Consider the following 25885-nt stretch of genomic DNA (forward strand, 5'->3'; position numbering starts at 1 on the left):
AGCATGATCTTAACACGGTACTTGAGGATCAGCAGGCCTTTTTGTTTTGACTAATTCAGTCTGTCTCTGTTTTGCACCACTTCCCATCAACGTTTGTTGTTACAGGTTATTGTGACATTTATGAATTTACACTCATTTTTTACAGTTGAGCTCACAATTAGGGTAAATTTGTAGGCCAAATTATCACAACACTGTCTATCCCTACGAGTGATAAAAATGCCTGGAGTTCTGTTGATGCTATAGCTTCTTCTGGTAGAGTTGCACCACTAGTGAATTACAGGTGATAGATGTCCTAGTGTAGGCAAGGGCACTAAGTGGAACGGTGTGGGAAAGAGTCCACTGATGCTCTGAAGTTGGCATTTTGTATTAAAAAGACAAATTTTTGCTAAAAATATGTATATATTAAAGGTTAGAGAAACTCTACAATTGCAAGTATGTACCAATCCCAAATTAATTTCTCTCCTCTACCAGCTAATTAACATAGGCAGTACAATATATATAGCACAAGATATTTTTATTTAAAGAGATTAAAAAATTGAAAAGCCACTTTACCTCCTAGTGTAGCTGAATAACTGGATGACTGTCCAAACTGATTTTCTATAAATTTTGGCAGAAATGTGGCAAAGCCAGTGGCAACTAAAGCTTCTGTAGAAGCAGCTATTATTAAACACATCAACACAGGATTCTTCAGCAGTATCTGGGAGGGAAAAGCTTATTTAGTATACTGTACATTCCTTCACTATAGTATTATTATTACTGAATGTGTTTAAAAATAACATTTTAAATGTACTGATACCCAAGACTTTTAAACCAAAGTATTACAAACCCTGAAATTCTGAATATGATTTTCTACTCTTCCACAACTGAAATAGATTTATCATAAATTAGTCTCAAAGGATTATTTTCTCCAGTACACATGAATTGTCGATTCTAGTTTTAGATGTTTGAGTGATACGATTTCCATCTATTAGACTGTGCTAAAGCCTCCCAAAGGAAGAGATCATATTGCCAGGAAGGCTAAATAACAAGAGAAAGCAAATTTTCACCTTTATTTTGCATCCTCTTATTTCTAACTATATTCTCTTGGGGTGGGGATTTGGGGGCTAAAAGTTTATGAGTGATTAGGGAGAAGCAAGGAGATAGGCTATATCTACTCTGCGCTTTTGTCGTTAAAACTTTTGTTGGTCAGGGTGTGAAAAAACAAACACCCCTAACCGACAAAAGTTTTAACAACAAAAAGCATTGGTGTGGACAGCGCTTTGCTGGCAGGAGACATTCTCCTACCAACAAAGCTACCTCTCCTCATTGGGGGTGGTTTTATTTTGCTGGCAAGAGAACTCTGGCATATACAGGATGCCATCCAGGAAGAAATTATCTGGCTGGAAACTGATTGTCCTCTTATTCTGTCTGCCACTGCTACGAACAGCTGGGAGTATTTACAGAAGCGCCTGGGTCTGTCGAGGTAGAACATTAGAGTTCTTCTGACATCCAAGTTATGCAAATGTTCTTCCTCCCTGCTTATATGAAGCTTCCAATGGAATACAAGCAAATAAATTGGGTGGTTTATATGGTGAGATGAAACCACCTTTAGGATGAACTTTGGATGAAGACACAGGTAAATCTTTTCCTTAAAAAAAGATTGTATATGAAGGCCCCAGCATTAAGGCATGCAGGTTCCCTACTCTTTTGTTAAGGTAATGGCCATCAAAAATGCCACCTTCATTGACAGATGCAGTAGAGAGCAGGTAGCCAGCAGTTCAAATGGGGAACCCATAAGTCTTGACAATAGAATGGAGAATCAGTGTTGACAGGACTATGCTGGGGCTATAAGTATGACTCTGGCCTAGTCCTCTCTCATCTTTAGTAATAACCTGTGAATGAGCAGGATTGGTGACAAACTGTAGGTCAGTCTGCCTGAGCACAGCTGTTAAAAAGGCAATTATCACAGAACACAGGCTGTAACCCCATAGATAGCAGAACTGCTGACAGTTTCTGTTGGACTTTGTCATAAAAATGTCTCCTTGGGGAAACCGCCACAGCTGGAAGATGTATCTGGCCACATCTGGTTGAAAAAAACACTCATGGTAACTCATAAACAATCAGCTCAGGTGGTCTGCTAGGTTGTTTTGTGCACCCAGCCGATAAGATACTTATAGTTCTATTGAGCTGTCAATACAGAGCTCCCAACATTGCTTCTTGACAGAGTGAAGAAGAGTGGGCTCCCCCTGCTTGCTGAGTTAGAACACTGCTGCCTTGTTGTCTGTAAGGACTAATAGACTGTTTCCCCTGATCTGCAATAGCAATACTTGGCATGCCACTCTGGTAGCTTTCAGTTCTCTGTCACTAATGTGTAAAGCTAAGTCTTCTGAGGACGATACACCCTGCATTATTAGAGGATAGGTTGGTTCCCCATTCCAGAGCAGATACATCTGCCACCAGCATGAGTGTCAGTTGCAGACAGGTAAACGGAACACCTACACCACCAAGTCAAGCTCATGGTAGCTTGGTAAGTTGACTGATGCCAGCCATTCCTGCAGAGATCTGAGGCTCAGTGTGACATACTGAACCACCTAAGTGCAAGAGGCCATATGTCCCAGAAGTCTCAAACAGTTTTGTGCTGTTGTGACCAGGTTAGTCTTCAAACCTATAACAATTGATCAGATTCTTCTGGACTCCAGGTTCTAGGCAAAGGCCTTGGCTTGAGATGAGTCCAATACAGCCCCTATAAACTCCATCCTCTGGATCTGGGAGAGGAGAGACTTTTCTGTGTTGACTAACAGTTCCAGAGCTTTGAATGTTGACTAGATCAGGGCAACACTGCTCTGAACTTGCAGTCTGGACTGGCACTTAATGATCCAGTTGCCCAGGTAGGGATAAAATTGAAATCCCAATTATGGGGAATGCAGCTACTACTGCCATAACTTTTGTAAAGACCATGGAAGCTGTTGGCAGGCCAAAAGGTAGTATATTGAACTGGTAATTATTTTAATTTACCAGAAATCGGAGATACTTCCTGTAAACTTGGTTGATTGCCACATGGAAGTAGGCATCTTTTAAGTAGAGGGCAGTATACCGCTCCCCAGGACCCAGAGAGAGCCTTCGGGAAGCTAGGTGACAATGTGAAACTTTCTCTGTTTTAAGAATTTGTTGAGCTGATGCAGGTCTAAAATTGGTCCGAGACCCTCTCCCCCTTTGCTTCTGGGATTAGGTAACAGCAGGAATAAAACCCCTTCACTCTCAGACCACATGGAACCTCCTCTTTGGCTCCCAAACAAAGCTTCAATTGTACTTCCTGGATAAGGAGTTTCTCATGAGAGTGCTCCCTGAAGAGGGACAGAGAGAGCGCGAAGGGAGGTGTAAAAGCAAACTGGAGAGTATATTCCACCTCCACAGTGCTCAAGACCCATGGGTCTGAAGTAATTTGTGACCAAGCACCGCAGAAGTGGGTTTGCAAAGGTGAGGGAGTTTGGGTCTTGAGAGATGGAGACTGGTATACCAACTTGACCAGCCCCTCAGAATGGCTTCCCAAGTGTCTTGAAGGGCCCAGAGCTGGAGTTGAAGCTGTAGGAGTGGAAGGCCTAAGCCTATAACCCCTGGAGATTTTTTTGACAGGTCCTGTCTATGAGCTGATGTAATTGCCACCCAGGATTCCACTTTCCTTGATAGTAGATGAATTGACCAATTCGACAGAAGTTCAGCAAGGGGGTCCATGAGCAAATAAAGCACTTTACTTAATTTCCATGTTGTAATGATCTTTCTCACTGGAGGAAAAATATGAACCATCCCTGTGATAAGTCTTTTCACTGACTGATGAGAAAAAAACTGTACTCCCCTCTAGTGGAGGATAAATTGCAGTTATCACTGCCAAATGGACTTTAATTGAAGCAAAAGATAGTCCTGAATGCTTTAAAGATAATAGGGAATATATAATTGTAATAGAACATTGACATGGAGCATCTTTTAGACTTTGCTTAAAAAGAAAAATGTTTAGAAAAACATTTCCATTTGGCAGTGTATGTAGTCCTAGGGGATAATTTTCTACTCTGAAGAAGAATGTTCTGTATCTCTGAAGAACACTCTCTGTCTACTGAGAGCATACAGATATTATCCAGGCCATGTGATGTAAAGAGGCTGGGTTTGGGTGGAGGATCAGACTGTGACACTGTGAGAACAGTGTTTCCGAACTGGGAGTGTGATAAATTGATGATTTGACAGTAGCATTAGATCTGAGAACCAAAATTGGTAAGGCAAAGGGGGAGACACCATTATAACTTGAGCCTTCAATTGCCTTATTTTCTGTAACACCTCTAGGATTAGGGGAAATGCGGGGAAAGCATACATCAAATGACATGACCAAGAAATCATGAAGGCATCTGCTAGGGATGCCAACCTCTTTCCTGTTTGAGAAAAAAATATCAGATTTTTCCTGTTTTGAACTGACACAAATAAGTCTATTTGGAGAAGTCCCCACAGCTGAAAAATTTGGTTTACTAGTACATTTTTTAATTCTCACTCAGGGGACAAAGACATTTTCCTGCTGTCAGACTGATGTGATTCTGAATGCTCCATTCCTTCACTTTTATAGCTTCTTGGCAAAAAAGGTCTGATCTCACACCTCCCTGTCTTTAGTTTTTAGATGATAAGCAGCCATGGAATTATCCATGAGTATATGGATTGAAGAATTCTTAATGCTAGATGGAAACACTTTGCAAGCTAATCTCAATGCTCTTAGTTCTTCTAGAGCATGTATGTGAATCATGGATTCTAGATGAGATCAGAGGCCACAAGTCTGAAAATGGAAGAAGATCTCAGGCACCACCTCCCACTAGTCAGGCCTAGTATTTGGGGTAGAGGTCAAAGCCAGAGGTAGGGACTGGGCCAAGGGTAGCACTGGAATCAAGATCTGGGGAATGGGCAAGGTCAGAACCAACATCAGAGTCTGTAGACAAGTCAGAATCAGTACTGTAGCTGGAGTTGACGTGCTTTTGGAAGGGACTGGAAGGGTGAATTGAATTCCCACACATACTATTCCCTATATCATCCACCATTCCATCGAGGATAAAATTTGATCTGGAATCAGCTCCTTCAGTGACATACAGTGGATTGTTGGTCTATAAACTGACTTGTTCCATGTTTAAATGGTCTCAGATGTAATCTGGTGAATAGGATTACAAATGTACATGAAGCCATATGGCCTAGAAATTTGAGGCATTTTCTTATTGTTTTTTGAGGGTAAGTACAGAAATCATATTTGTTTTTATTTTTTGAAATCTGTCTGATGGAGGAATGCTCTTCTCTGCTACTAAGTCCAGGAGAGCTCTGATGAACTCTGTAGATTGAGATAGAATCAGAGTTGACTTTTTAAAATTGATCCTCAAACCCATGGATGAAATTAAATGAATCATTTTCTTTCCTGAAAGTACGCTTGTGTTCATGAATTCCCCTGAACATCTATATATGGGTAAATGTGGATTCCTTGGCTGAGTAGATGGGCTGGTACTACTGATAGATGCTTTGTGAATACCCTCAGTGCCAATAAAACCCCAAAACTCTCAATTGGTAATGACTCTCCAGAGCCAGAAAATGTAGGTGCTTTCTGTGTCTGGGGTATATTTACACATGAAAATAAGCATCCTGTAAGTTGAGGGTAATGAACCAATTCATGGGATCTACAGCAGGGATAACAAGAAATGAAAGTTACCATATGGAATTTGGCACATTGAATGTATTAATTGAGAATCCTGAGATCTAGAATCAGGCACAAACTTCCTTTCTTTTTCAGTATGAGGAAATAAAGAGAATAGAAGCATCTCTCGATATATTCCTGAGGCACTAACTCTATTGCCCCAACTTAATTAGTGCTGTACTCTCACACTCACAAAGGGTCTAGAAAGAGAGGCAGACCACTGCGCAGATTTCAGGATGCTTGCAAAGATGATTTAGAACCCTTTGGAATCTCTGTTGATGATTGGGAAAGAAGGGCAGAATGCTGCTCTGGTTGGCAGAGTCAACTTGTAAATAGAACGAGGCACTGTGAGGTATACTGGATCAAGCTTTGTGATGACTGGCATCAGAGGAGGAAAGAATCTGCTGCTTGGATTCAGAGCATTGCTAGTGCTAGTTCATGGGTGTGCCCTACCTGTAGACTGTCACTTGTGCATCAGACTCAGCAGCCATCAAAGAACTCGTTGGTGCATATACCATGCTCAGTAAAGAGTGACAGTGCCATTGAATTAGTTCATCTATCTCCTGGAACAAAACTCTCATGAGAGTGGCCCTGAAAGGGGACTAGAATGGGTGGGATGAAAGGATTGAAAATGAATGATATAACCATCACTGATGACTTGAAGGACCCATTGATCTGTGATGACCATCACCCAAGGCTCCTGGTAATCTGAAGGATGGAAACCAAATGCTGGAGTAAAAGGGTAAAGATCCTTGTAGACTAGTCCAAGATCCTTAACCAATGCATCAAATCTGATGTTTGATGTGCCTGACTCGACTGATCAGTTATAGAAGAAGAAAGTGGAACTAATTTCTTTTTCTGATATGTTTCCTTCTGAGTTGCTCAGAAGGCCTCTGATGATGAGGAGGAGGAGATGATTCTACATGTTTCTACATCTAGAGAATGAAGACTGAAGATGAAACTTTTCTTTTTAAACATAGTAGTATATAAACCAAGTGATCTGAATGTGGATCTTGAGTCTTGTAATGAATGCAGAGACTCATCAGTTTTAGTACTAAATAGATTGTGGCCCAAAAATGGTAAATCTTCAGTGGTTGCTTGTACATCTCTTGGTTAACCTGATGCAAATAACCAAGATGAGCATCTCATCACAATACCTGTAGCTACTGCTCAAAACACCACAATCCGCAGCATGTAATGCAGCTTGAAGAGAGGTTTTAGCAATCAGTTGACTCTCTTCACAAAGAGCTTTAAATTCATCTCTAGATGCTGATGGTAACTTATCCTTAAAATCTATCCCACTGTAGATAATCGTATTTGGATAGAATAGCTTGATAGGAAGCTGAAATGTAGTTTTTCTTCCCAAAGAGATCCAGTCTCTAGGATGCTTTCTCCTTATGAGTAAACTTTCTTAATTGCTTAGATGATAAAGCCAGATGGGTAGAAGAATGTTCATAACACTTGGATGGTACCTGGTATCAACAATCAGTGTGTTTTGAAGTAGCTGAAGTGGAAGAAGGTGTCAGGCACCACCTCCCACTAATCAGGCCTAGTATTTGGGGTAGAGGTCAAAGCCAGAGGAAGGGTCTGGACTGGGCCAAGGGTAGCACCGGAATCAAGATCTGGGGACAGGCCAAGGTCAGAACCAACGTCAGAGCCTGTAGACAAGCCAGAATCAGTACTGTAGTTGGAGTTGAGGTTTAAGCCAGGGGTCAAAGCTGGGTAGTCAGGATCCAGAGACAAACCAAGTCAGTATTGTAGACAGGGTCCAGATACAAAGAGGGTCAAAGCCAAGGTCCAGGTCAAATCCAGGCTCCAGGAAGGGTCAGGAAGCAGAGGCAAGGCTAAAGAGAGTCAGTAACAGGGCTGCAGCAAGGTCAGAGTAGGGCATGGACTAGACTGGAACAGGACTCAAGCAAGGCTGAGGCAGGAACAGGATCAAGAGCAGGCTGGGAATCTCGAGAGTATGATACAGTGCGAGGCAACAGGAGGATTCCTGGCCAGGTAGAGCTGTTGCACAGATTGATCTGCAGTTCTAGTAGGGTTGGGGAAATACCTGAGCCTGGGGTTCATCTGATCCCGTCTTGGCTCAGGCATAGGTTGCTGCCTCATGCTAGAGGGCAAAGTCACTGCAGGCTCTGTTGGAAGGGTAAGTCAGTGAAGCTGGATTGTTCCTGTATGTCTGAGCGGTTACTCACCTCAGCTCTGTTGGAGGGGTAGCTGAGCGAGCAGCCGTGGTTTGGCTGAAGGTTTGCCTCACAGCAGTGGTAACCCAAAGATCTTTTGATGGGTGCAACATCCCTTCATTATTGGTAGTTCAACGCTGCTTTGGGATGTTGGTTGTAGGATATCAAACAATTTATACACTTTCTCCTGAATGGTCTCCAAAGGAACTTCCAGTGTTTTTGCAATATGCTTCAATAATTCCTGACAGGGTTTAAATCATCAGCTGAAAATTGTGTATCAAGCAAGGGAGAAAGACCAAGTGAATTGGGAAGACTCTCTTGATTCACCATCACTAACAATTTGTTGCTCCTTCATTTCTTGAACATGACAAGGAGAATGATAAAACCATGAGAATTTGCCACAGGTGACTTAAGTATAGATCCCGTATATTATGAGACAATGTTTCACAAAAACTGTGATCCATGAAGGCCAATAAGACCATGGTTACAGACCATTTGGGAAAGGGACATTTGGCCAATATGGAGGAAACCAAGGACCATGGTGAGAATTAACATCCTCAGATCTATTAAGAGGTCCTTCCCCATATGCCTCCTTAGATTATTTTGTTTCCATCAATCGGATTTTGGGTTTTTTTGTGGAGAACTCCTATCAATCTGAAGAGGAGTCAAAGTCTTTGGATGAAAAAGTTTCTAACACCAAAGACATGACAGAAGACTGAAGGACCTGGATGGGAATCATATCCTTAATTGTATTTGTATGTTGATTCAAAGAGATTTTCATTACAAGTATCCTCACATCTTTTCAGGGAGGGAATCTGTCTGGCACCAAAATTGGGGAAACCTTCAGGAAAGATGACTCGGGTTCTGGAGTGATGCTGATATCTGGCGAAGGCACAAAAAACCTTTTAGAGCTCAAATTTAATTGTAAAAGTTCCCATCACTGAGGACGCTGTAGCTACCTCTCTCTGCTTTGAAGCTTGTCCTGTGGCTGAAACTCAGTGCAGGCTTTGATAAAAGTCATTGGTGCCAACAAAGGAGTCACTGATGAAGACCATCCTGAGTGCTCCAGTACTACTAAATAAGGTAGATGATCTTCTTGATCTCCTTGCCAAAGACAGAGAAGGTGTCTGCACTGGTTTTCTGTTACAGTGTGGCACCACCTGCCCAAGTCCTGCTTTTTTCCCTTTCAATGGCTGCAAGGGCTCCTGAGTCCTGGCCCCAGAGACAGGACTCAGTACCAGGAAAAGTACAGAGTCAGAGCCACAAGCTTTCAGGTGTCACTCACCAAAAGAAGTTGGTTCAATAAAAAGTATTACCTCACCCACCCTGTCTCTCTAATATCCTGGGACCAACACAGCTACAACAACTCTGCATAAAGTCAGAGCCACTCAGTCCTAAGGCAGCAAGGATCCCTGACTGCTTTGATGGATTTTTCTGAATTCCTTTTGTCTTCTTAACTGCTCCTGAATCAGATGTCACATCTCTGGTCACAGGAGAGCTGGAAGGATGAGTTATGAAAAAAGAAGCCTCTGTTATCATGGACCTTTCTATAAGAAAAAGTGTCGGTTCAGGCTGCTTCTCCTTTGGTTTGTGCTTCTTGAAGGACTTGCAAATAGCACACTTAGCAATGATATATTCCTTACCAAGGCAGTAAAGGTATTTGTTGTGGCTATTAGAAGAAAAATCCCCCCGGAGGAGGGATATGGCTTGAAACCCAGAAATATATGTTCTGCTATAAACTGTGCGCTTCTCTCTCTATATTTTTAATCCACTACCTACAAGCTAAAAGAAACAGTAACCAGAACACTTACTCCTATTTATAAAAAAAAAAGAATCAACAATCAGTTTAATCACTAAATAACAAGGTTCCTACAAACTAACACTATGTTGTTCCATCTCACTTCCTATGGCAGTTCAAAGGAACTGAATGACGGTTGGGGTCACTATGCCCTTTATGACTTAAAATGGGGGAAAGCAGGGGGACATGCAGCGGAAGCATAAGCATGCGCAATCCCTACTAGATACTGCTAGAGTCAACATTCTGAACTGCTGTGCTGGGCACAATGGACACAATAAGTGGGATCCACATGTGCAGTAACTCAAAGAACAACGCAAGTTCTTTCACTAAATGAATTTTTTAAATGAACTTTTTAATTGAAATGAAACCCCCTCTAAGACATACCTTTTTTGTTAAAGAAAACACATCACTAAAGGTAACTAGACAACAGCATTATCTATGGGGTTTTTTTTAAATCCACCATCTTGTCAAATAATGCAATATTGAGAGATGGTCTATGAAATTGTCTTTAAAAATTCATTTTTGAATTACAGAAAAGGTGTCTAACTAGTTCCATTTCTTATTTAACCTCTTAGAATGCATTAACATGTTTCCCCTCCCAGGCTGCAAGAATGAGATTGTAAAACATACGTAGTAGTCTCAGGAAGGAGAAATTACATATCTGATGTTGTTGTCTAATGATTTATTACATATCTAATGTTGTCTAATCTGCAAAAGAATTACAGATTTGGGATTATGCTTGGCTCAAGGGCAGTGAGAACTCAGATAACATTTTTACAAGATGCTTAAATCCCACTCTTACCACACACTATCCTTGCTCTACTCTATCAGTTCCTATTCTGAGCAAAAGGGGAAAAGCATTAAAAACATTTTAAAGCTGTACCCACACCTCTGCACTGAAAGTGGGTGGTAGAGTGTGGATCCATTACACCTTTCATCCTCAGAGAACAAGTTAATAGTTGTCTGTTTCCAAAAACAGACTAGTTGCAGTCTTCACTCTTGAGGACAAAAGATTCAGGTATGAGTCTCTAGCCAAAGGTCAGTTAAATGCAAAGATTCCTCATGATACAGTAGTAACAGAAGTGAACAGTAACAACACTCTTTTGGCAACTCCAAAGCATAGTACATCCAAAATACATATGTTGTATTTAGAGAGAGATCCCATAATTTAAGGTTGCTGTACATCTGTAACAGAAAGGTCAAACCTGGATTCATGCCCAATGTATGATGGAAGAGTAATGCTTTGAAAAAGTATAGTCAGTCTAACCTTAGAGTCACGTCATGTTAAAATTAGTCTCCTGAAGTAACCAGAGATATACATGGATGGTTCATATAAGCCTGACTACTAATGGAAAAGAAAATACTATTTTTAACCCACTTTAGATAAAAGAGCCTTTGCACTACAGAAGGAGTTTGCTATCTGTATGTGTTGTGAAAGTCTTTGCACGGTTTATCACCAGGCATCCGATTCTCCCATGAGAAGGAGGTATTTCATAGTTCATACAAGCTCTGTTGTAGCTAACATCTGAAGTTTGATTTTCTTCTAAACTGTTGACTGCCCCTCCTTCCCGAAAAATTATTTTGACTGGAAGAAAGTTTTCAGGGTGAGGTTTTCTAAACATGACTCAAAGATTCCAGTCTTCTCCCAGAGTAAACAAGATACTTTGATTACATGGCTCAGTGACAGAGCTGGAAGTTCATTCAAGACTCCATGTTTAGAAGGGGTGGAAGTTCCCCGAACACCACTTGACTGTGGTTAAAATTATACTCTATGCTACAAATAGAAGATCACAATGTAACATGTATACTTTTGCCACTATCCAGTATCTATTCCTACAGTCTTGTCCCAAAACAGAACTGGAATATTTCCCATGCAAGCCCCTCTGTAAACAGAAGTGAGTTTTCTACATGTCTATGAAGCTCATTTAAGTGGGTCAAAGTATCTCAAAATTATGTAAACTACCATAATATGCAAAGAACAGCTAAAAATCTTGCATTGACTTTATTGTTTACCTTACCAAAAGAGCCACTGGAAAATCTTTAAAATTTTTCCCAATATTCCTGTCTTCAACAAATGCCTCACTTCCATCATCATGAGTTTCAGAAATTTTTTCAGATTGTACTTTTGCTGTACCTACAGAAAAACAAGTTTATTTTACACGATGAAAATAAGGAGTAACGTAGTGCTTGTAACAAATTTATCTTTAATTAAAGTGCAGTATTACAACAAATGCGCCATTTCCCAAAAAAGGAGACATCATGTAGATTTTGCTAGACACTGCAACAATGCAGAATGAAAAGCAGATCTATAATCCATTCCTATGGAAAGTAGAGCTCTGCTGAGTGTATCACAGTAAAAACGTCAACGGCAAGCATGAGAGTTGTTGGTGTTATCAGGCCCATCAAAAGAAATTTCAGATTCATTGAACCCTGTCCTGGTCATTTTACCCTATCCATATCACCTTTCTGCACCCATACTTATAACTCTCCTCTTCCTTCTCTCCTTTTTTCTGTCATTCCCCACACAGAATGTTTTTTAAAAAATATTTTGGGAAGAGCCTGTCCTCTTTGTAATACTAGCTGTACTAACAGAAAAGGTTTTATAAAGCTCCTGAGGTCTATAACCCTGTCCTAGGATACTCGGACATGCCTCTCTGCTCCGCCTATACAGCAAGGCGGGAGGTTGAATCTGAATCAAAGGCTGCAATGCAAGACTAATTAAGTCAGTAGGAGATGTTGGGTGCTCAGGTCATTTATTTAAACATCTAATATGGACTTGGGAGCCTAATGTGAGGCGCATTTTCTTTTGAAAACTTTAGCCACCACATCATTGATCATTAGCCTGCTAAACCCAGAGTTGTGAGTTCAATCCTTGAGGGGGCCATTTAGGGATCTGGGGCAAAAATCTGTCAGGGATGGTACTTGGTCCTGCTGTGAAGGCAGGGAACTGGACTCTATGACCTTTCAAAGTCCCTTCCAGTTCTATGAGATATGTATATCTCCATATAACTACATCCCCTATTTCCCCTTGCCCTCAGCCTATTTCAACTAGACCCTCAATCCTCCCCCAGTCCTATTTCCCATTAAACCTTTCAAAAACCCTCCCACAGTCAATTGTCTTCCTCCTGCCCAACAAGCTTTCTAGAATTTCACTGCTTACCTGTTACACAAAGCTTAATTAATACCCTAACTACAAGGCATTATACCTGTTTTTACAAACGGTACACTGAAAGCATAGAGCAATTAAATTATTTGCTCAACATCACACAGTAAGCCAAGTGAATGGAACAGAACCTCAGAGTGCCCATTCCCAGTCCATTGCTCTAGCCACAAGCCCAAACTCCCTCCTAATAGTTGGTTGATTAATAATTAACATTTACCTGGTAAGTGCTTTGGAAAACACGAAAAAGGTACTATCAGAAGCCATGTTCCAAAACAGCACAAGAGAAATGCTATCCACCATGCCCCAAGCCACCGGGGGTCATCTGGCTCAATCTCTGTGCTAGAAAAGATTAATTTGGAAAATGCAGATTTAATAATGACATAAACATCTTACTAGTCACACAGAATATTGCCCCAAATTATTATGGCTTTAAAAGCTATGCACTCAGTTTCTCCCATGGCACTAGGAGAAAGCCTCCCAGTACCATGCTTTTTCCTCATAGTTTTTGGGACTTATTAAATTCTATTGTTTTACTTTTTGTATAATAAGCATTCAGCACATTATAAATATAATCAAGTCAAAATGGAGACTGTTGAACCAGAATGTACCGGACTGACTAATAAGGGAGCAATGAAAAAACAGGTCTTGGTAAGGTGCAATGTCACCACCACATCACTGATCACTAAATATATGTTTAATACTATTCAAAACAATTCTGAACATCTTTACCATCAGTGGATTTTTACACAAGGCAAATGTGAATTAGATACTAGTCCCATCACGTTGAAGTTGCATAACTGAAGTCACAAAAGTCAGGAAAATGCAAAAGCAAACAGCAACTATAACTCAGACAAATCAGGATTGTAGGAATTGCTATATTGGATCAGCCCAAAGATCATCTAGTCTTGTATCCTACTGCATTTCCGTAATAGATTCTTCAAAGAACCCCCTTCTCCCCCGTAATGGAAAATTATGCAATTACATGCCCATGGGAGAGGTTTCTTCCTAATCCCAAGGAGTTAGTGGTTTATGTCCTAAATCATTGAGGAATGATAACCCATACAGATTTTTTAAAATCTAATGTTACTGTGGGAATCCTGCAACATAACCCCTGAAATGAAAGAAGTGAGATCCCACTCCTCATATCACCAGTAAAGGAAGTCTCTGGACAGAAAATGTTCATGTGCTGAGAATGCAGGTTTGGTCTTATTTTAAGGTTGACAAACAAAAGAAGTAGTAACCACCATCTCCAAAAGCTGGAACTAAACTCATGCTCCTGATTATCAAGGAGTAACTTTTCTCTATAGAAAAGATTAGAGTTTAGGTCTCTTTTCTTGGAAGTCATTAGGGAAGACTAGATTGTTGCCTAACAGGTCAGAGGGTTTTCCAAAAAAGTCCACAGGAACAATCTTATGTTCTCTGAAGGAAAGAGCTATTATATGGAGTGGAGCTCAGCTATTTCCCCTCTCATGGCAAAAGCCATAATCCTCAATGAAGCCATAGGAAGTACCTGAATATTTTAGTAGATTACCATTAGGAACCAGGGATCAATAAAAATAGCACTCTGTTGGCTGAACAGAAGAAAACCAGAACATTGCCTTGCCTTGTTTGAAGAGGGGCATCAATATAGATATTAAGCAGCTGCCCTCCCAATACATAGCCAAGGGCAGGACCCAGCAATGACATGGCATAGCCAATTCCTAAAAGGAAAGAAAAAGAAGAAATGTTTTCCATGTCACGTCTCAGTAGGACATACAGTTCTAAAATGTAAGGTTAAAGAAAAAATTAAGCATGTAGATAACAATAAAAGTTCATAGACACACAATAAAATACAAAAAATAAATTCCATGGCATTTTCAGGGGAGGGAACAATCACATTTACACGTTCAGTGTAATGATTTATAGAAATCAAAGATTTGTAAAAATCAAAATATACACTTGTCCATTATACTATTAATATCTTTAACATGATCTTTTACAACTATTATTTATGAGACAAGGTGGGTGAAGTAATAGCTTTTATTGGATCAACTTCTGGGTATTTGGGTGGCCCGTTCCATGATGCAATCTACTTCTCTGGTGGAGTGTCCTTGTTTGGTGAAGGTGGTTTTACGTGTGTTAAGGTGTATATCCCAGACTTTTTCCTCAGAGCATATTCTGTGCTTGGCTGTAAATAACAGATATTTTTCTGTGTTTGGGGTGATTATTGGATCAATTAAGATAGGTTTGGTGACCTGTGGGATTATTGTATATGATAGTCAGTAAGGTTCCACTGTTGAAACTGATCGTTGTGTCCAGGAAGTTGATGCTAGTGTGGGGGTGTTCTAGAGAAAGTTTGATGAATGGATGATGGTAGTTGAAGTTGTGGTGGAAATCTACAGGGGATTTTAAACCATCTGTCCAGAGGATAAAAATATCATTGATATCTCTCAGGTAGATCACTGGTTTCATGGTGCATTTATCCAGAAATTCTTCTTGAAGGTGGTCCATGAAGTGGTTGACATATTGGGGAGCCATCCTGTATCCATGGCTATTCCCATGGTTTGGGTAAAGTATTTGTTAGTGAATGTTAAATGGTTAGGAGTGAGGATGAAATGGATGACTTTGGTGATGTGTTTGGGGTGATATCTGAGGGTTGTCCATTGTCTTGTAAATATTTGAGCCAAACAGCTATGCCAATGTTAAGAGACATGTTGGTGTAAAGGGAAGTAGCAACCATGCTGGCGAGGATGATGTTCTGAGGGAGGCTGTTAATATTTCAGTTTGTGGAGGAAGACAGTTGTGTCCTGGAGGAAACTGCCCCTCGTGTGATGAGTAGTTTGCGAATGGTTTCTAGGAGTCCCAATATTCCTTCAGTAAGAGTGCCACTGCCAGATATGATGGGTCTGCCTGGATTCTCTTGTTTGTGTATGCTGGGAAGCATGTAGAAGGTCCCTAGGGTGGGTCATAGGAGATGAGTTTGTATAGTTTCTCTTGGAGTTGGTTGGAGAAGGAGTTGATGATATTCTTAAGTTCCTGGGTAAATAGTGGTGTGGGAGTCATCTTTGAGTTCTTTAGAGTAGGTAGTATCAAATAGTAGTCTTTTGGCCTCATTAATGTAGTCATCACTGTTGAGGACTACAATGAGGACCCCATTGTAACTTACTAAATTTCTCTTTTTGTTCTATAACTGCAGAAGTGTTAATGGGTCATTCTACCTTGAATTGTCTCTTACAATATGTGCTAGTTATTTATGCTAAACAACCTGTTCCACCTTGCCTTTTGCTGTGATGTTCAGGGTACCTTTCCCAGACCTAAAGAGCTCTGTGTGGCTCAAAAGCTTCTCTCTCTGACCAACAGAAGTTGATCCAGTAAAAGTTATTTCCTCATCCACCTTGTCTCTCTAAAATCCTGGGACTGATACAGCTACAACTACACTACACTGCATGCACCTATTATTTAAGGCTTTCTTCTTCCTCAAAATAGTTTCAAATCTGTAAAAGTAGTTTTGCCTTTACACAATACCAGATTTATATTACTGCATGCATTTTGCCTACAAAGAGATTTGTATTATATGGAATAGAAAGCTTGCATCCCCACTGTGTGAAAGAATTGCACAACAAATAGCTAAGTGCTTGAATTATATGGCTACTTCTCTTTGTGTGTTTCAAAGCACTTGAACCTTGCCATGTTAGGTAGCATGTCTACTATTTTTAGCCTTAAATGTAAATGTTTTAAAGTAAAAAAAATACCAGTCTGTTTGAGTGCTTAAATTATTAAGAGAACACACCTGTAGCCTGGAAATTCTAAATAAAAGCATTATAGAAGTAAAATGAAAATGTACTTTATTTTTTTTAAATCTACTATGACCAGAAGTCAGGTGTCTGTGTTAGCAGCTCTGTCAGCCGTAATATCCCTAACACTTGAAGCACAGTAAAGACTACAAAAGCAGCAATGAGTCTTGTGGCACCTTATAGACTAACAGACGTTTTGGAGCATGAGCTTTCGTGGGTGAAGTGGGTATTCACCCACGAAAGCTCATGCTCCAAAACGTCTGTTAGTCTATAAGGTGCCACAAGACTCTTTGCTGCTTTTACAGATCCAGACTAACATGGCTACCCCTCCGATACTAGTAAAGACTACAGCTCCCTGTTTCCTTTAGGTCTTATTGATTCAAGAGCAATGGCACTGTATGCTTTCACACATCTTGCTAAGTCATTGGAACGAGAGGAAGCAGAGGCAAGGGTAGCTAGTCTCACTGAAAAGAGCTCTTTTGTACACCCAGAGAAGCAATACAGACAGTTCTTTCCCTGCAAAGCTAGATAGGAGAAGAACAAGCAGCATGCTTTCTTGATTTTGCCTTAGGGCAGGTCTACACTGTAAAGAGATGCTTTCTTAACTCAGGTTAGCTAACCCATGTTAGTAAACTTGATTAAAATAGTAGTGAAGACACAACAACTCTTCTTTTAACTTGTATCAGCAGCTCTAGTTTATCCCTATATACTTTAACTTGAGCTGTTATGATGTCTCCAAGTTACTATGTCTTCACTGATATTTTAACCAAAGTTAGCTAATCTGAGTTAACACACTTTTTCTTCTACTCAGTATAAGCATACCCTTAGTCTTTTTAGGCCTAATAGCCACAATATCAGAGAATCATAGCCACTGGTGAGTACAGAGATACACACTAACTTTCAACCAAATATTCATGACTGATTACATAGAAAGGATTTTTGCTAAAATTCTGTATAATGTTTACAATTTTGCTGCATCAGTTATCTGGCCCAGCTGTGCAACTTCCTTGTAGGCTGAAATTTCTGGACTGAATTTGTTAGGGATAGGACTGGATTTCTTACCTATTCAACACTATCTGAGTATCTCCTTAGATAACAAGGGTGAAATATTGGCCCTGCTGAAGTCAGTTGCAAAACTTCCATTGACTTCAGTTGGATCAGGATTTCTCCCCAAGTTTGTAGGATCCTTGGATCCAGGAGACTTAGGATAAGATTTTAAAGACCTATGATCATGAATGGGAACTCACTCTAAACTCTGAGCATGTTGAATGGGGAGTTTTACCTGCCTAATAACTGCTGGACTACATCCTAAAATATCAGCAGTCATCAAGTTACTTTCCTTTTCATACCAGATAGAACTTTGGTTTTGCTGTTTTAGAATGCACTTAAATGTGCAAATGGAAAAGAAAGAATGTAATTTAACTCTTAAAATAAATTTGGTAAATACCTAAAAAAGAAAAATCATGCTTGAGTGCCTTTTTGTGCCTAACAAAGGTTTAACTAAAAACAGGTGCCTTAATTCAAAAACACACACAATGCATAATAAAGCATACACTATATCTGTCAGGAAAAGCAAAAATATCCTGTAGGTATCTTGTAATACATTAATGCATCCCTGTGTACAGTAATAAATTATCAGCTCAAACATGGAAGGATTAACCTAGTTACTTAGCCATTTGTTATATTTCCGTTCTAGTTTTGTTGTGTTATTAAAATAGGCTGCTTTTTAAGATGACACTACTTTTTTCTTCTACAAGTTCACATGTTTATCTGAAGTCTAGATGAGGGCTCGGCAACCTCTGGCATGCAGCTCACCAGGGTAAGCAGGTTGTCCTTGGGAATTAGCTCTTCAACCCAGGATCACCCTCTGCAGGCCAGTGATCCACTTGCCATTGGCCCCCCGTGTTCCTCCCAGGACTCCAGTGCCCTTATCTCAGAGTTCTGCCTCCTGCAGTACCCCACAGTCTTACTGAGTTTCCCCATCCCAGGGGAACCCCCACCCCCATCCCCACATTGCCTCAGTTGTGGCTACTGCCAGTCTCTGTTTAGCCCCCGCGCCCTGCAGTCTATCAGTCGATCATCACAGACAACAAGGAGTTTGGACTGGCTGCCTTTACCCACCTCTGGCTGCCCCCCTACAAGCCCACTACCTAGGAGGCCTAAAACTAGGCCCTGCAGCCTGGGGAGTTGCTGGCCTAGGGCTTCCCAGCTCCTAAGGCCTTTGCTTTGCTTTGCCCGGCCCGGCCCGGCCCACCTCCTGGGTGAGTTCCCCAGCAGCCAGGCCTGTTTCCCTCTCAAGTCAGAGAGAGACTGCTCCCTCTGACTTCCCTGGCCTTCTTATAAGGCCCAGTTGCTTAGATTGGGGCATGGCCCCAGCTGCAGCCACTTCCCCCAATCAGCCGGAGTTTTACTCCCTTGCCCAGCCCCAGTCCTCTGCAGGGCTTTTCCAACCCCTTCCGGGCTGGAGCAGGTGTTCTCCCCGCTACAGTAACATATGAAAATAAGAGTCTGGGTGAAGTGTTCAAGATACTGTGGGGTTCATCCTGACCCACCCTATTTAACAAATAAAATAGCCAGTCAGCAAATTTCCAACCTGCTGAGACAATAAGCATAGCCTTGTCTGTTTCCAAAACATCTACATGCCAACCATTACAGCAACCACTGCAGAAACGATTTCTATATAAAAAAGTTGTCAGCAAGCAAATCTGTTACTTCAGCTACTTAATGAGAAGTGTTGTGTTTACAACATTTATGATCACTTCCTACTAGCAGATTTTTTAAATTACAATATTTATAAAGTGTTAATTCAGCAATCATTTGCTACCAATTTAAATTTTAAAACAATATTACCTATGTAGAGAGAAGATTTGTGTTTTGGGACACTATCATCAATGAAGGCTGTGCCCAAAGTGTACAGGGGAGTTCCTCCGACTCCCAGTAGCAGCTGCGCCAGGATGAAGACATAGAGGTAGTTGGAGAGTGAAGACTCTTTGCTGGTATTGCAAGTGAAGTTAGCACTGCTAGTTCCTGATACTTGACAGGTATCTAAAAAACACATTTATAGAGACATTAATAAAATACAGTTGACTGATTCATCATATAGTTTGTGCTTATAAAGGTAAGGAAGCACCTTGTATATAATGCATTCTGTAGTTAATAGCACAGGAGTGCTCGACTCCTAGTCTTCTAATCCCAGCTCTCATACAGATTTCCTGTGAGACATGAGACATGTCACTGAGCATCTCTGTGCCACAATATTCCCATATGAAAAATGAGGATATTTCTCTACCAGACACGGGAGAGTGGGAAAATTCCTCATAAAAATGAGTGGCTTTTTAATTTTTGATTGCCCAAATACCCTGAATTAAAACTCTTGTTTAGAGGATGAGTTCTGTATGCAACAAGATATCAAACAGAATTCTCTGATACCCTTGTAACCTACAATACTTCAAATTAAAGAACAAAATATAGAGAAATTTATAGTTTAAAACAGGTTTCAGAGTAGCAGCCGTGTTAGTCTGTATCCGCAAAAAGAACAGGAGTACTTGTGGCACCTTTTGTTATGCATACTTCCACCTTTTCATGTTCTCTGTATGTATAAATATCTCCTGTCTGTGTGTTCCATTCTATGCATCCGAAGAAGTGAGCTGTAGCTCACAAAAGCTCATGCTGAAATAAATTTGTTAGTCTCTAAGGTGCCACAAGTACTCTTGTTCTTTTAGTTTAAAACAGAGATTATTGTTTATTAATCAGTGCTCCAGCTGATATGGAGCAATACTGATAGGCACTTGGGGTATGTCTACACTACAAGACTATTTCGAATCAACTTAAGTCGAATTTGTGGAATCGACCTTACGAAGTCGAATTTGTGTATCCACACTAAAAACACTAATTCGACTGTGTGAGTCCACATTAACGGGGCCAGCATCGAATTTGGAAGCGGTGCACTGTGGGAAGCTATCCCACAGTTCCCGCACTCCCCGCTGCCCATTGGAATTCTGGGATTTCCCCCCAGTGCCTGCTGGGGGAAAAAATGTGTCGAGGGTGGTTTTGGGTAACTGTCATCATTGAACCGTCAATCACGCCCTCCCTCCCTCCCCGAAAGCGCCGGCGGGAAATCTGTTAGCGCACTTTTCTGGTCAGTGACAGCGCGGACGCCACAGCACTGCGAGCATGGAGCCCGCTGCGATCATCGCTGCACTTATGGCCGTTGTTAACTCCTCGCACCTTATCGTCCACCTCTTCCACAGTCAGCTGCTGAGAAATCGGGCTACTTTTCAATGGTGCTGCGAGCACTGGTGGACCATGGGGGACGTTTTACCAACATCAACGTCGGGTGGCCAGGCAAAGTTCATGACGCGCGTGTTTTCAGGAACTCTGCTCTGTTTAGACGCCTGAGGAAGGTAGTTTCTTCCCGGACCACAAAATAACTCTTGGGGATGTGCAGATGCCTATAGTGATCCTCGGGGACCCAGCCTACCCGCTAATGCCCTGCCTCGTGAAGCCCTATGCAGGCACCTTGCACAGCGACAAGGAACTCTTCAAGTACCAGCGAGCAGCGAGCAGCGTGACCTGTGACTGTTCAGTTTCTTTACAGAGAAGCTGAACCTGCCCCTGTTTCTTTACCAAGTTACTGTTGACCAGCATCTGCAGTTACATACCCCGTCCACCCCGCTTCCCCCACTTCCAACACACGTTTAAAAATAAAATACATGTTCCACTGTAACTTTACAAAGGTTTCTTTATTGATGACTTTGCATTAAAGGGTTGAAACTGGGAAGCAGACTGTGCTGGGTAGGGTGTGCGGTGATGTAAAGACCACCTCTAAACTCGAGGAATGACAGGCTCCTGCTCCCAGAGTGGTCTGCAGTGCCGGACTGGTTGTTTCAACGGAGCCTGCCATCCCTCCTTTTTGGGACTCTGTGTGCGGGGGCTATGTGGCCTTGTGGCGGGGGAGGACAGATACAGATTCCTCTGCTGCGTGGCTCTGTGGTCCAGGACAGGGACCGTTGCATGAGATCTGTAACCCCCTTCCCCCGCTACAAAGTCACGTACCCCCCCACCCACACAGAACCTGCAAACCACCTCCCATACCGACCAGGGTGCCTACTGATTGCACTGTGTGTGTGACCTGCTGCTGATCCTGCCCCCGTCTCTGTACGCTGCTAAAGGTGACTGTCCTATGCAATACCCTACCCCCTTCCCCACCCACCCCTTCAAACGCAGCGTTGTGTAAAAAAGCATGACGGAAACAGTAATTAACAGCAAAGTATTTTTAATAATTAACCAGACAGTCAGGGGATGAAACTGGGATTGGGGCTAGGGTGAGTCAGGAAGGGAAGGAATTCTCAAAAATTAGGATATGAGAGCTTTTGTGTACTTGAGCACTCTGCTGGGGTGCAGTGACAGTTTTCACGGCCCCTGGCGCCACTCCTTCTGGTTACTTTGGGTGACGGGAGGTATGGGACTTTGTGGCGGGGGAGGGCAGTTGCAGATACACTGCGGGGGGGGCTCTGTCCTCCTGCCTGCGGTCCTGCAGAACATCCACAAGGCGCCGGAGCGTGTCCGTTTGCTCCCTCATTAGTCCAAGCAGCGTTTGAGTCGCCTGCTTGTCTTCCTCACGCCACCTCTCCTCCCGTTCGCTGTGTGAGCGCTGGTACAGAGAGAGGGTCTCCCTCCAGTGGCTCTGCTGGTCCGCATTGGCTCGGGAGCACCCCATAACTTCAGCGATCATCTTGTCCCGTGTCTTTCTCTTTCGCCGCCTAATCTTTGCCAGCCTCTGTGAGGGGGATGCTGTGGCAGGTCTGGAGACAGTCGAAGCTGTGTGATGGGAAAGAGGGAGTGAATTCCTTGCAAAGATACATTTCTGCGAACAATGAACACAGTCTAGTCTGTGTCTGTGAACAAGAGCATGCACAGCACCTATCTCGTGTGCACTCCTGCTGCAGGCAATCCGGAAAGCATAAACTCTGCCCCTGTTCCACCCCATCGCAGTGTCCCCCGACCCTTGGAATTCCGGGTTGAGATCCCAGTGCCTGATGGTGCAAATTTCATTGTCGCGGGTGTTTCTGGGTACATGTAGTCACTCATTCCTTCCTCCGGGAAAGCAACGCCAGACAATCATTTCGAGCCCGTTTTCCGTGGATTGCCCTGGCAGACGCCATAGCGTGGCAACCATGGAGCCTGTTTTGCCTCTTGTCGCTGTCACCGTATGTGTACTAGATGCCGCGGACTGAGGCGATTCAGCAGCGCTACACAGCAGCATTCATTTGCTTTTGCATGACAGCACAGATGGTTATCAGCCATATTGTACCATCCACCATGCCATTGTAAATTGGCAAGGTGATGATGGTTACCAGCCGTATTGCATTATACCTTCTGCTGCTGTCATAGGTGCCCCTGGCCGAGATCAGCCGGGGGCGCAAAAGACAAAACTGGGAATGACTCCCCGAGTCAATCCCTCCTTTATGGTATCTAAAAATAGAATAATTCCTGCATAGAAGATGGGGCTAGTGTAGTAGAGATCCAGTGTTTCAGAGAACCAGAGAGCACAGCCGCTCCATGTCAGATTATGCAGGAATGATGAGCTGCATGGCATTCACAGGGGGTGCTCCTGCAACAACCCCACCTGTTGCTTCCCTCCTCCCCCAGCCTTCCTGGGCTACCGTTGCAGTGTCCCCTGATTTGTGTGCTAAAGTAATAAAGAATGCAGGAATAAGAAACAGTGACTTGTTACTGAAATGAAATGAGGGGAAGGCAGCCTCCAGCTGCTATGATTGTCCAGACAGGACATTAAGCAGTGTGGTGGGAGAGGAAAACAGCATCCTGCTGCTATGACAGTCCAGGCAGTACAGAATCTTTTCTTTACACATGAAGGGCGGGGGCTGATGGAGCTCAGCCCCCTGTTGCTATGATGAAGACGGTTAGCAGGCTGTCTACTTATGGGCTGATGATGAGGACGGGTACCAGTCGTATTGCACTACACCATCTACAGCAAGGCTGATGATGATGACGACGGATATCAGTCATACTGCACCGTCAGCCACCCATGAGGCGGAGGGGGGAAAGGATGCTACAGTACAGTGCCGCAGCATCGCGTCTACCAGCAGCATTCAGTACACATAGGGTGACATTTAAAAGAGTCAAGAGACGATTTTTTTTCCTTTTCCTTCTGGGAGTGTGGGAGGGGGGTACATTGACAAGCTATGCCCTGAACCGCCGCGGACAATGTGTTTGACCGTACAGGTATTGGGAGATCAGCCAAGAATGCAAATGCTTTTCGGAGACTACAGGAACTGTGGGATACCTTGCGTCCTCAGTCCCCTCTCCCTCCATGAACATCCATTTGATTCTTTGGCTGTCCGTTACGCTTGTCACGCAGCAGCGTGCTGAGTCTCTGCTACGCCGTCTGTCCGGAGATTTTTTAAACATACTTTGGACCAGGCGTAACATTACAGTAATTCCCCTAATTAGATGCAGGAGTCGCCGAGCGAGATCGCACTGAGGAGGGTCACTGAAGGAGATAGAGAGCGCATGCTGCATGAAAGCCAGCACAAACCAGGGCCCTATGCAGCCGTGCTCGGGGAGGCAATGCTCATGAAAGCCTGGCACGGAAAACTGTGCTACCACAGAGCACCCAATAAGGCAGCTCTCCCCAGGAACCTCCTGCGGAGGCTTTTCGATTACCTCCAGGAGAGCTTCGTGGAGATCTCCCAGGAGGATTTCTATTCTATCCCCATATATGTAGAGACCTCCTTTTCACATACTTCAGCTTCCTGTTATATTAAGAATAAAAGTTTACATGTTTAAAGCACTTACCGACTGCTCCTTCCCCTGATTCAGGGTCCGGGTTAACGGCCGGGGAGGGTTGGTAGGGGATCTCCGTGACGGTGAGGAAGAGATCCTGGCTGTCGGGGAAACCAGCGTTGTAAGCGCTGTCGCCTGCCTCGTCCTCCACAAACCCTTCCTCATCTTCCCCGTCCGTGAACATCGCCGAGGAACTGTCCGTCAACACTGTCCCATCGTCAGAGTCCACGGTCACTGGTGGGGCAGTGGTGGCAGGCTCCGTAGCATCCGTTTGCCGCTTTGATTTTTTGGTAGCCTTGTCTGGGGTCCTTGATTTTCACGCGGCGCTGCGTTGCATCCCGCCTGTATCCTCTGTCTCTCATGGCTTTGGAGACCTTCTCGTAGGTCTTTGCATTCCGTTATTTGGAGTGCAGCTCCGAAAGCACAGACTCCTCACCCCACACACCGATCAGATCCAAGACTTCCCGGTCAGTCTATGCTGGGTCCCACTTTCTATTCAGAGATTACATGAACTCCTCTGCTGGAGAGCTCTGCATTGCTGCCGGTGCTGCTGAGCTCGCCCCGATGTCCAACCACGAAATGAGATTCAAACTGTCCAGACAGGAAAAGGAATTCAAATTTTCCCGGGGCTTTTCCTGTGTGGCTGGTCAGAACATCGAAGCTCGGACTACTGTCCAGAGCGTCAACAGAGTGGTGCACTGTGGGATAGCTCCCGGAGCTACTAAGTTCGATTTGCATCCACACCTAGCCTAATTCGACATAGCCATGTCGAATTTAGCGCTACTCCCCTCGTCGGGGTGGAGTACCGAATTCGAACTAAAGAGCCCTCTAGGTCGAATTAATTAGCTTCCTGGTGTGGACGGGTGCACGGTTAAATCGAATTAACGCTGCTAAATTCGACATAAACTCCTAGTGTAGACCAGGCCTAAGACACCCTCAAGCCCTCCACTGCTTAACTAAAAATCTTAGAGATTAAGGGTAGGAGATAGAAGAAAAATCTGTTTTAAAAGATTCAACTACCCACTATTCCTCCCCTGAAAAAAAAAAAAAAAGAATTAGGTTTGTAAGAAAGTGTTCCTATTTAATATGTTACACCTTAGCAATCTCCCCATGACAACAAATGTCATGGATTTAACTCCTAGAATGAGGAAACAACATTACTGGTATTTCTCTTACACACGCACACAGGGCAGAAGAAGGAATTGTGTTAATGCACAACTTTTTTCAGGTACCTAAAAGTTAGTTACATGTAATAGTTAGCTTTTCCTTGCTTAAATGAATTCTCTCCCCTTTTCCTTCCCTCTGGAGTATTACTGCTTTTCCACCGACATCAAACAGCCTTAATCTTATTTGACAGAATAGAACAAAAGTATGTGCAGCATTCTTTGCAAATGTCTATATATACACGTGCAATGCTGAAGAAGAAAAATCCCACTCATTTGACAGAATGGCTGTACTGGGTAATTCTCAGCT

General features: G+C 42.8%; 1 protein-coding gene across 2 annotated transcripts in view; it reads right to left on the reverse strand.

The window, feature by feature from the left end:
* LOC123373338 (solute carrier organic anion transporter family member 4C1-like) overlaps nucleotides 1–25885 on the reverse strand; it is a 108658-nt gene that overhangs the window by 36841 nt on the left and 45932 nt on the right. For both annotated transcript variants that reach the window (XM_045022330.1, XM_045022329.1), the window contains 5 exons: nucleotides 19457–19651; nucleotides 14437–14533; nucleotides 13051–13172; nucleotides 11689–11804; nucleotides 553–697 (listed from right to left, as the gene is read on the reverse strand). In XM_045022330.1, the coding sequence (XP_044878265.1) occupies nucleotides 553–697; nucleotides 11689–11804; nucleotides 13051–13172; nucleotides 14437–14533; nucleotides 19457–19651 (675 nt within the window). The remainder of the gene's footprint in view (nucleotides 1–552; nucleotides 698–11688; nucleotides 11805–13050; nucleotides 13173–14436; nucleotides 14534–19456; nucleotides 19652–25885) is intronic.

The sequence above is a fragment of the Mauremys mutica genome, chromosome 6 (assembly GCF_020497125.1).
Source record: "Mauremys mutica isolate MM-2020 ecotype Southern chromosome 6, ASM2049712v1, whole genome shotgun sequence".
In the NCBI taxonomy this organism is placed as follows: Eukaryota; Metazoa; Chordata; order Testudines; family Geoemydidae; genus Mauremys; species Mauremys mutica.